The sequence below is a fragment of the Pseudorca crassidens genome, chromosome 2 (assembly GCF_039906515.1).
Source record: "Pseudorca crassidens isolate mPseCra1 chromosome 2, mPseCra1.hap1, whole genome shotgun sequence".
Lineage (NCBI taxonomy): Eukaryota > Metazoa > Chordata > Mammalia > Artiodactyla > Delphinidae > Pseudorca > Pseudorca crassidens.
Genome location: NC_090297.1, coordinates 153,132,967 through 153,145,269, shown reverse-complemented (window position 1 = coordinate 153,145,269; position 12,303 = coordinate 153,132,967). Strand labels below are relative to the sequence as shown.

The following is a 12,303-nucleotide window of genomic DNA, read 5'->3' as shown; positions in this document are numbered from 1 at the left end:
TGCATTATTAGTTTTATTATGCTAATTCTAGAATCTCTGGTGCATAGTGCAATCTCAGGCAGGAAGTAGTGGCTCATTAAAACAGGTATCCCAAAAGTCTTAGTAGAACTTCAAGATTAATTCCTTCAGGAAGAGGTAAAATTGTCATTAGATGCAGATGATATGATACTATATAGAGAAAACCCTAAAGACTCTACATGAAAACTACTACAACTGATAAACGAATTCAGCAAGGTAGCAGAATACAAGATTAACATACAGAAATTGGTTGCATTTCTTTATACCAACAATGAAATATCGGAAAGGGAATGTAAAAAAACAATGCCTTTTAAAATCACAACCCCAAAAATAAAATACTTAGGAATAAACCTCACCAAGAAAGCAAAAGACTTATACGCTGACAACTGTAAGACATTAATAAAGGAAAGTGAAGATGATTCAAAGAAATGGAAAGACATCTCATGTTCTTGGGTTGGAGGAATTAGTATTGTTAAAACGCTCATACTACCCAAAGCAATCTACAGATTTAATGCGATCCCTATCAAATTACCCATGACATTTTTCACGCAATTAGAACAAATAATCCTAAAATTCATACAGAACCATAAAAGACCCACAATTGCCAAAGCAATCCTGAAGAAAAAGAACAACGTTGGAGGCATAGCCACCCCAGACTCAGACAGTACTCCAAAGTCACAGTAATCAAAACAGCGTGGTATTGGCACAAAAACAGACATATGGATCAATGGAACAGAATACAGAGCCCAGAAATAAACCCACACACCTCAGTTAAAGAGACAGTCTCTTCCGCAAGTGGTGTTGGTAAAGTTGGACAGCCTTATATAAACCAGTGAAGTTAGAACACATCCTTTCACCATACACGAAAATAAACTCAAAATGTCTTAAAGACTTAAACATAAGACATGACACCATAAAACTTCTAGAAGAGAACACAGGCAAAATATTCTCTGACATAAATCATACCAATGTTTTCTTAGGTCAGTCTCCCAAGACAATAGAAATAAAAATGAAAATAAAGAAAGGGGACCGAATCAAACTTACAAGCTTTTGCACAGCAAAGGAAACCATAAACAAAATGAAAAGACAACCTACAGAATGGGAGAAAATATTTGCAAATGATGCGACCAGCAAGGGCTTAATTTCCAAAATATACAAACAGCTCATACAACTTGATGACAATAAAAGCAAACAACCCAATCAAAAAAATAGGCAGAAGACTTAAAGAGACATTTCTCCAAAGAAGAAATACAGATGGCCAATAGGCACATGAAAAGATGCTCAACACTGCCAATTATTAAAGAAATGCAAATCAAAACTACCATGAGGTACCACCTCACACCAGTCAGAATGGCCATCATTAAAAAGTCTACAAATAACATATGCTGGAGAGGGTGTGCAGAAAAGGGAACCCTCCTACAACACTGTTGGTGGGAATGTAAGTTGGTGCAGCCACTGTGGAAAACAGTATGGAGGTTCCTCAGAAAACTAAAAATAGACCTACCATATGATCCAGCAATCCCACTCCTGGGCGTATATCCAGACCAAACTATAATTCAAAAAGACACATTCACCCTGATCTTCACAGCAGCAATATTCACAATAGCCAAGACATGGAAACAACCTAAATGTCCATCAACAGATGAATGGATAAAGACGATGTGGTACATATATACAATGAAATACTACTCAGCCATAAAAAAAGAATGAAATAATGCCATTTGCAGCAGCAACATGGATGCAGCTAGAGATTATCATACTAAGCAAAGTAAGTCAGAAAGAGAAAGACAAATACCATGATACCACTTATATGTGGAATCTAAAATATGACACAAATGAACCTATCTATGAAACAGAAACAGAATCAGAGGCATAGAGAATAGACTGGTGGCTGCCAAGGGGGAAGCAGGTGGGAGAGGGATGAACTGGGAGTTTGGGATTAGCAGATGCAAACTGGTATATATAGACTGGCTAAACAACAAGGTCCTACTATATAGCACAGGGAACTATATTCAATATCCTGTGATAAACCATAATGGAAAAGAATATGAAAAAGAATGTCTATACATATGTATAACAGAGTCACTTTGCTGTACAGCAGTAATTAACACAACGCTGTAAACCAAGTATACTTCAATAAAAAATAAGTTAATTAAATTTTTAAAAAGATTAATTCCTTCAGAAGAACAAGTACTACACATTCACAAAAAAAGCACCCTTTGAAAGTTTAAATTTTTGAATTTCTTTGCCACTTCCTTAGTTTTGATCATCTTGGACAATATATTTTTTTTTTAACATCTTTATTGGAATATAATTGCTTTATCATCTTGGACAATATATTTTTAATATTGACTTTTAAAAAGAACTGTGTTTCAGTGTTTGCTATCCTTAGACGGAAAGAGATAAGTACAACTAAATACTTATTTTTCAAAAGTCTCAAAAGTATAAGGGAAATGAAAGTAATTATATCTTCAAATGATTTTGGGGTATGTTTCTAATTTCATACTTCTGATGCGATTAAAGACTAAAACTGTATTAAGACACTTGAGACATGCCGCATTGGTATTAAATGAATTTAATTTTGTGTAAAGTGGTAGAAATATTTTCTTCAGCGAACATACCTGCAAATATAAAATCACAACCATAAATCTACAAAAAAGCAAGCTATTGAATGAAATCTGATTGGTTATTTCCCTGCAGTATGGATCTGCTAATAATTTAATTTACTACTTGCTAACAGAAGCCAAAATTTAAATATACATACATATATATGTGTGTGTATATATATATCTCTTCAATTTTAAATCATTCATATATATGAACAAGTATACATACACATATATAACAATTGTTCATATATATATAGATAGATAGATAGATATACAATTTAAATTAAAGAAAGTACATCTGGTGGCCTATTTTTTCCCCCCGATTCCTAAAGAACACCATATTCTATTCTAGGCAGTGGAATGTCAATCCACCTTAAGGGTTGTTCAATGAGCATATCTGAGAAACCACTGGTTTAGCCAATGATGTACTTATTGAGGGAGGCCCTAGTGCCACTGTCAAGAGCTTATCCACAGGAGAGATAAGAAGGTACTTGTTTGGTTTGTGAAAAGAAGGAGTAGTGAGGAATGGCAGGTAGCTGCAGGCTGATGACACGTGATGTCCATATATATGTAGAACCAACACGCCCATAATTGCACCCATTTTCCATACCAAAATCCAAAGCCTTTATATCATTAATCCCAGGCAAAAATGGTAAGATTCATGTGTGTTACTATCCCACGGCTTCAAGACGCCTATAAACTAATATGAGTATGTCTTAGTTTTATCAGTGGAGGACAAACCAGGCTTCTATCACCAAGCCCCATTCCATAACAGGCAAACCAGTCCAAGACTTCTCTGAGTGCTGCAGGAGAGTCTATGGAAGGGGCGCTCACTCCACTGTGATGCCTAAAATGCCTTTGCACAGAGCAAACATTCAATACATGCTGAGTGAATGAATGAGTGAACTGGTGTCATAAAACAGGCTTATTTGAGGGAAATTCCATTCAACGGCTGGCATTCCTTCCTACCCATCTTAACTGTTAAGCTTGCCATCAGACAAAAATTTAATTATAAAACGTTAGAGTTGAGGAAATTTTAGAAACTTTCTACTCTCCAGAGGTATACAACTTTAATTTAGTGGTAAAAATCACTAGGAGTGATTTAGGAGTCTATCAGACCTGAGTCCAAATTCCACATCTACCATATTTTCGTGAGCAAATAACTACTTCTGAGGCTCTGTTCCATGTATGCATTATGGGATATCATAATAATACATACATTAATTGTATGACTATCAGGGGATGAAATGACACAACCCATTTGCCATGGTCGGCTAAGTAATTTGCACCAAGTAAGCACTCAAGACATTAGCCAATATTAATAGCGGAGAGACGAAAACAAAACTCTGGGACTGATGCCTACCTTAGTGGCCCCAGTGGTCATAATGACTTTCTTCCATTCAGCCTGCTCTCTTCTCACTAAGACTAAGGAAGAGAAGATGAACAAATTAGGAATAACAATTTGAAAATGGTTTTATACTCCCTGAATGAATGGAATTATAATAAAATGATTCACGAGTTCTGCAGAAATATGAGACTTTAGATCTTTACGTTAGTTCTCTACAAAACCAATTTATGGCCCTAAGATGTACCTTCCCACCCAGCCCCATCCTTACCAGGATCAAATATCATTGTAAATGGAAAAGTCAACAACACATAATCAACAAGCTAAGTTACAAGCCAGTGAAGTCTCGGAGGTTTGATAGAGAAAATTCAGATTTATCATTATATGTAAAAATAAGATGATATGAAGAACTCAATCTAAAAAATATTACCTGGAGATCTATAATCTCTACAATAGTGCTATAAAAAGTAAAGAGCTAGAAATCTATTTAGATGGTTTTCCTTATAAGAAGGCACTTTCTGTATAACTTCTAATGTACTATTGATGAGAACAATTCAACAAAATTCAAATAAATACCTGCAGATGTCCTACAAGAAGAAAAGAACAGAGTTAGATGTGACAGGGGATAACTGGACTTCAGGATGAGTAAGACCCTATACTTGACCTCAATAAATTAACATGAAATACAGTGGATGAGTCATGTACAGAATGTCAGAATTCTAAAAGGCCAAGCTAAGTACCAAAAGGAACATGTGGGGACTCTTAAGAAGGAAATAAAATATTGGTTAGTTGATTACGAAAAGGCAGAAGGGAGTAGGTTCCCTTTGGCTGCTCTTTGAAGAGATCACTTCCTTTCCCCCCTAGTCCTGAGGCTAGGGTGGCATGGGCAATAGAGGAATGTGGGGACTGAGAATCATTTCTACTCTCACCAGAGTGGCTGGAAGCAGATTTTCTTACCAGGATGTCATGTAGTAGTATGCTAATATTTAAGGGTTCTTGAGGTCAGAGAGAAGGGTTTGAATACTCCGGCTCCATCTCTTGCTGTGGGTCAAGTTTCTTACCTTTCCAACACCTCGGCGTCTTTATCTGAAAATTGGGGATGATGATAATGTCTCCCACCTGAGTGTGAGAACTACATGATATAGTGCATACGCAGGGCTAAATTTGGCGCCTGGCAAACAGAAAGTGCTCAGTACGGCAGGTGAGTGTAGTGACAATAAAGGCAAAGATGACGGGGGTAGTGCCGGTGCTGCTTCTGCCCCCAGAACAGGCTCTGACTGGGAGAGAGTTAAAGCACCTTTGGGTTCATGGGGGTTTATATATAAGCAACGGTTGATCAATGTGAGCTGGTTGTCCAAATGATTATGTGCAACCTAAGAAAAAAATGGGCCTCGGATCTGCTCAGCTACTTAATAATATTAGCAGCGGTAGTAGTCAAAGAAGCTAAATTTTATTAAGTGTTTATATGCCAAACAACGTGCTGAACGTTTTAAAAGGATTTACTCACTTATTACAACGAGGCTATATGCTAGGTCCTGATAATGTTATTCGTCTCTTTCAGATGTTGACTGAGCCTCAGACGGGTTACAAAAGCACCTAAGATCCTGTTGTCAGTACATGATGGAAATGAGTTCAAATCCAGCCTGTCTGACTTGTTCTTAATCACTAAGGTATGAAATTAAGCATGTTGCCCTTTGCCTGATTCTCCTCCTGAGGCCTGAATATTTCACTTAGCTGAGTGCAGAAGAGAGAAAATTCTCTCTCCTTGACCCAACTTGGCATCAATATCCAACTCCCCTTCTCAAAATGGGTTGCTTCAATGAGCAGCAATGAATGCCAGGTCGTGGACCAGTCACCTTGATGACTAAGAGTCAGACACTAGGGAAAGAAAATGCTCTGTGACAAACCTACCCTTGTACAGAAACAAGACAGAAATGGGGGGACAGGGCAGAAGATAATGGAATAAGGCATAGGAAAAATAGCACCTGGCATCGTGACAGTAATAATAATAATAGTAGTAGTAGTAGTAATAGTAATAATAATAGACTTTACTATGCTCTAGGCACTGTATTAAGTGCTTGGTGTAAGTGACTTCATTTTAACATTGAAAACAAGTCTATGGGGATGAAATATTATTAACATCATTTTATAGGCAGGAGTATTGAGGTTCAGGTAATCAGGTAAATTGCCCAAGCTCATATGGTTAGCCAGTGGAAAGCAGAGATTTGAACCAGCACCTACACTCCTAACCATTATGCTATAACCATTATGCTGAAGACATAAGAATTCCAATGGTCTTTCCCCATAACCCACTCCTGCACTCCAGACTTAAATAGTCCAAGATCAAGAGAGAGCAAGCTTGGAGTTGCCACTCTTCAGTAAGTGTCAATCATTTCAAAACAGTGTATTTGCTAAGAAGATGCAGTTCCTGTGATAATCTTCTCAACCAGGTATCAAGAAACAGGAAGCAAAGATTCAAGTAACAGTATGTTCCTACTTACGAGGAAGGTGGGACAGCATAGTTGACACTGGGCTTAACTGTTCTGGAAAACGTGGTCCCAGTAGGCATACACGCTGGTACACTTTCCCCACCTACCAAATACAAAAGAAGTATTTCATTTCCATGTTGCTCTTCAAAGTTCCACCTCATTCGTGCCTGTCATTCATCCTCTGGCCTCTTCCTGTCTCCATTTCTGTACAGAAAGGTGCTGAGTCTCTGCTCTCGGATACGAAAAGGGTGTGTTAGGAGAGGGAGCCATGGTACCTCGATGTCTTTTTTTTTTTCCATCTTAATTCTATTATGCCAACTCCACTGAACTTAATTAGAGTGAATACAGAATTACACAATTACCCTCTGTTCTATTCTTCAGATGTTATATTTTGATAAAATTTACGACATGCTGCTCTCCCCTTGAACACCAGATGAACACTAGAAATGGATGTGTGTTGACATAAAATCTGTTATAATTACAATTAAAGTACAGCTTACATAATGATAGTGTTATCATAAAATTATAGATGTGTAGAGACAACGTGGTCATGCATTTTTTAGTATAAGTACATGCTTAGACCAATATCTGTTAGCGGAATGAAGATGGAAGAGAATTTTGGTTAAGCCACAAAGGCTGTTTAAGGACTTGCAGATAGCTAAGGGAAACTCAAAGACCAGTAAGATAATACTTCCCCTGCCATGTTTTCAATTGCAAAGTGAAGGGAAGATGTGAAAGTAAGTACCCCTATGGAAATTACAAGACAAGTACATTTTTTTCCTTGAATACCTGGGTAAATGCTTAAATTCTAATGTATATCACTGATGCAAATTTTCAACTGAGTTTGATAAATCATAAAATAATAATTATACATATATGTATATAAAACTGCATGGAACTAGACAGTTCAGAATTACTTCTAATTAAAGAGGTACCCTATGACAACTAACTTAAACCTTACAAAATATGGTTCCAAGTACCCTATCAGAGTGAAAAGTAGCAGACTGAAAGGTTTACTGTAAATGTTTGTAGTCATGGTGTCTTAACTAAAACTACTGTGTCACAAATACTATTAAAATAATTGTGACATTTTATTCACTTTTACTGCAAACAACAAAACAAACTATAGGTATTTTTTCATTTCAGGTAATTATTTTAGCTAACAGTTATTAAATGTTTTGAGAAGACAGAGTGCTAATTGCATTACTTCATTTTATCTTTAAAATAGCGCTTCCATGTAATTATTCTTAATATCTCCATTGAATTAAAGTGTATCTCTAGTTTAGACCTTTCTTCAGAACTGCAGACTTGTGTATCCAACTGTGTACTCAGCATCTCTACTTGGACGTCACGAAAACATCTCAAATCTTAAACCTCCAAAACTGGTCTTTAATCCCCCAAACATGCTCTACCCCAAACTTTTTCCATCTTAGGCGACAGTAACCACACCTTTCCAGTTCCCCAGGCCCTAAATCTCGAATTCACCCTTGACCCCCTCTTCCTTTCCATTCTTGCATTCAATCTACCACGAAATGCTGTCACAACCTTCCCAATGTGCCACTTCTGAGAATTACCAGCCGCTAGCAGCCTGGTGCAGGCCACCAACATAGACCTCGAGGATCCTGTAGCCACCTCCCGAGATTCTCCCTGACTCCACTCTCTCCCCACATCCTCAAGGCCACAGATAGAGTTGCGCTTTTCAAACAAGAGACAGTTCATGCCACACCTTGGCTAAAATCCTGCCCCTGGCTGCCTACATTTAGAGTAAAAGACACAATGCATGTGATGGCCTCCCAGGACTTACCCAATCCATCCCATCACATATCCGACCTCCAGCCCTCCTGCTGTCTCTTCCTCCCCACTGGCTAAGTCAGCCAGGGTGGCCTCCTTGATATTCCTCCAAGCTGCCCGGCATATTTCTGCCTTAGAGTTTTGGGACTGGTTATTCTTGCTCCCAGGGAGTGGTCTCCCCATCATACATTCTGACAGCTCCCTCACTTCAAGTCTTTGCTCAAATGTCAACTTATAAAATCCACCCTGACTACCCTATTTAAAATTAGAACCTACCTGTACACTCCTCCAGCACTCCCAACCCAAGCCTCTTCAGGGAGCTTCACATCCTTTTCCTTATCCCGTAGCACCCATCAACTTGTGACAAAGCATAGAATTTATTTATAACATCCGTTTCCACACGAGAGTGTAAGGAGGGAGAAAGCACGCAAGAAGGAGCACGCAGGCAAAGGCTCTTGTCTAATTTATTCATTGATACGTCCAAGCATAGAGAACAGGAAGATGCTTGATAAACAGTCCTGAAAAAGATACAGATGAGGAAACTAGTAGTAAAGCTCAGAAAGTTTAAGCAACTTCTTCAAGGTTCTAGAGCTAGAAGAGGGTCACAGTAGAATTCACACTTGGGGATGTCTAACTTCAAATCTCTTAGCCGCTCTGCTATCTTTTTTTTTTTTTTTTTTTTTTTTCTTTGCGGTACCCAGGCCTCTCACTGTTGCGGCCTCTCCCGTTGCAGAGCACAGGCTCCGGACGCGCAGGCTCAGCAGCCATGGCTCACAGGCCCAGCCGCTCCGCAGCATGTGGGATCTTCCCAGATCAGCTCACAAACTCTCAACCACTGCGCCACCAGGGAAGCCCCTCTCTGCTATCTTAAGTCCATGCAATTCAGGATTTGTTTTAATCAGTGCCATGGAAATTCTCACTCCACTGAATAGGATCACTAAAGTGTTCTCTGTCTAGATTTATATACATATTTTCCATTTAAACAAAGGAAACAGAAGAGGGGAATTCATCATGTGTTATTGCGGTAGTTTTACAGCAATTTTAGCAATAATGACATTTAAGTAATAGTGATATTTAATGATAGCATAATAATAATAAAATAATAGCTCTTAAATGTATTGAAGACGAATCGCATGCTAAACTCGGTGCTAAAATATTTCCATGTATATTTTGTGCAAAATCCTTATGAATATTCTATCAGATGAGCTTTATGTGTAACTCCACCAGGCATACTTCTCTTATTCCGCTTTCAAAGATAAGGAAATTGATGAGAAGTGTGGTAACCGTTTGATCAAGATGAGACTGGTAATAAGTTGTGAGTATGAATTTAAATTCAGATCTAACTCCAGAATTTGATTCTCAATCCATACATGAAAATTCTGATAATTCCTTTGATAAGGGTATGTTCTCTCCTGGAAAACATCCCCCATTATGTCTGCCTGTGCTCATACCTTCAGAACACAGTCAAGTTTGAAACATGATAAAAATGTTTAAATAGGGTGCTTTAATAAATGGAAATATCTTCATCTAAACAATAACACAAAAAGGCAGGCTGAGCCCTTTGAAGTGGCTTCGTTGCTATCCTCCATCCAGAACAAGAGAAGGAATCAACAGCTGCAGAGTAAAGAAAGCATGAAACCCAGAGATGGAGGATTCTGTAAATGACCAATTACAAGACTATTAAGCCACACTTTCATAGCAAGAGGCAAAATGTTCCATTAAACTGAAAATTCTTCTACCCCTCACTCCAAGGCCCACACAAACATTAATGTTGCATTTATTAGGATGTATTTCCTGTGCTCTATCAACGTGACTTTCAGCAACTGTATTAATACAGTCCTTTCGCTTTGCACATATATCTGAATGATGGATTCCATTACTGGAGTTTTGTAGAAAGAGTGGAGTGACTGAAGTAAAGTTTGGGAAGAGCCATCATAATCCATAATGATGGGCACTGAATCAGGACAAGAAGAAACCTCTCTTCTCATTTATTTGAATGAAAATTCTACTATATATTTATTGCCTCTGTACAGGGCCATCTGTTGAATAATGGAAAACAAGCATCTTTCATTTGCAGGTAGGATTTGTGTGCTCAAGTTTCGATGGGCCTGCAGAATTAATCTTGTTTTAGAAATGAAATAAAATGTAATTTCTTACTGTAAGTAGATGTGGTTAAGCAACTGGCAACTTTGATGTCTTTAAATCACTGCAGTTTCAGGGTAGGCAAATCTATAATTATTTCAAGCACTTCTTTATTGGTGCAACAACTGAGCAGTGTACATAGTGGTCAACAACCTGGGCATTGTCAGACGACTTAAGTTTGAATCTAGACTTTGCCACTCACCAGCTATGTGACTTTCAGCTATGAGAAGCACTTTCTTCAGCTTTACAGTGTGGATTATTATATGCCCTTTGCAGAACTACTGTAAGAACTAAATGTATATGGGCACAGTGGCTCATAGTAAGGGCTCAAATTAGTACTGTGGTCACTACTAGTAGTATTGAAAAGAAATTAGAACTTCTATTCTCATAAAGTGGGATATGTGTCCCTTTATCATTGTAATTTCATATCATTTTACTTTTGACCTTGTAATTTAATAGCTTGATCCAAGAAACATTTAGCAGTAAATATAATTGAAAGAAGATTACCTGTCAAACATGAAATACTGTAGTATCAAGTGTGCTGGCACAATACTCTTCTCAGATAATTAACCTGTAAAAATATGTTATTGTCTTCTTTTTAATTAAGCACATTGAACATATATATTTACTAATGGCAGGACTGAGACTAGAGTATACTTTGTGTAATTGGCTATGGTCTTTTTTTTGTTTGTTTTTTTTGTTATCACTTCAGAACGAGACAAACTTAAAGAAAGGAAACACAACCAAAACTCAGTGGTTGGAAAAGAGATGGATGTGAACGCCCACTTGTTTCTTACGTATAAAGTTACCCCTCGCAGTGTTTTGGAGGAGAAAACGCTGGCTCTTCCCAACGTTGGTTACATACACAAAGATTCCAAAGACAAGACAAGTGCTTTGCAAACAAAGTAACTAGAACCAGCTCAGGCTTCCCCGCGCCGGGTCCTACGTTCCACGGTCAGAACCACCAACTGTATCCCCCCGGGTAACAAGGTGATTCAGAAAAGCTGGCGCCTTCAGAGAAGGGAGAAAACTTAGCCGGGAAGAGAGTCAGGAGGAAACTTGCTCAGCTTCTTGCTGGGGTCTGAAACGATCCCAATAGAGTCCTTAAACCCCTCAGGTTTCCCCAATCAAGCACCCTCGCCTCCAACCTGGGCCACCCCAGATCTGACTATCAGACGACAGAAGCCTGCGGACGCACGGAGAGCTGACCACCCCACGAGAGGGACCTACGCGCGGCCGCGCCCACTCACCCGCCGCTCCCCGGGAGACGGGAGACCAGCCCGGGGTCCAAGTCCTCGGCGTGGCAGACAAGCCCCTCTCCGGGCCCGGCTCCAGCTCACCTCGGCGCGGCCCGCCTGGGCGCCGCCATCTTGACCACATAGGGGGCCTCGCGCCGGAGGCCCCTGAGCGGGCGCCCTGAGCGGAGCCGGAGCGCCGGGGAGGCCCAGGTCGGCGTCCTACGTCCCCCGCGCGCTCGCGCCCCGTCCACGAGCGACGAGAGTCCCGCACGCAGCGCCCGACCCAGGCTTCCGCGGAAGCGGCGCCCCGCGCAGCCCGCACCGCGGCTCAGGCGGCGCCGAGGGCGGTCCGGGCGGAAGAGCGGGCGCGGGGCACGCGCTCGGTAACCTGGCAACGCGGAGCAACCCGGCGTCTCCGGCGAACCCCAGCCCTCCACCGCGAAGAAGCACGGACCCCCGCACCAGCCGCCCAGCCCGCGCCACCCCTCCGTCGCTCCGCCCGCCGCTGCCCGCTGGCTATGGTCTTTTAAATCCATGATACAACGTCTATATGTAACAAATCTGTTAAACCCTAAATGTTTATGATACTCAAGTAATCCATTATCTGAATTATTCTTGAAGATAAAACATCCAAGACTTCTTAATTGTATGGGTATACATACATAAAATAC

General features: G+C 40.0%; 1 protein-coding gene across 50 annotated transcripts in view; it reads right to left on the bottom strand.

Moving 5' to 3' along the window:
* Window positions 1–11,781, bottom strand: part of LOC137219987 (uncharacterized) — a 134,821-nt gene extending 123,040 nt beyond the window's left edge. For 30 of the 50 annotated variants that reach the window (XR_010941353.1, XR_010941367.1, XR_010941364.1 and 27 more), the window contains exons 1-5: window positions 11,645–11,770; window positions 10,902–10,965; window positions 8,529–8,770; window positions 6,474–6,688; window positions 3,991–4,052 (exon numbers count right to left, since the gene is read on the bottom strand). Coding sequence is in view for 8 of the 50 variants with exons in the window: in XM_067729426.1 (XP_067585527.1) it covers window positions 3,991–4,052; window positions 6,474–6,492 (81 nt within the window). In the remaining 42 variants the exon portion in view is untranslated. Of the gene's footprint in view, window positions 1–3,990; window positions 4,053–4,510; window positions 4,560–6,473; window positions 6,689–8,528; window positions 8,771–10,901; window positions 10,966–11,644 lie in introns of all 50 variants that reach the window. The other 20 variants (XR_010941369.1, XR_010941368.1, XM_067729419.1 and 17 more) reach the window with 9 other exon arrangements.
* Between the last annotated feature and the right edge of the window lie 522 nt (window positions 11,782–12,303).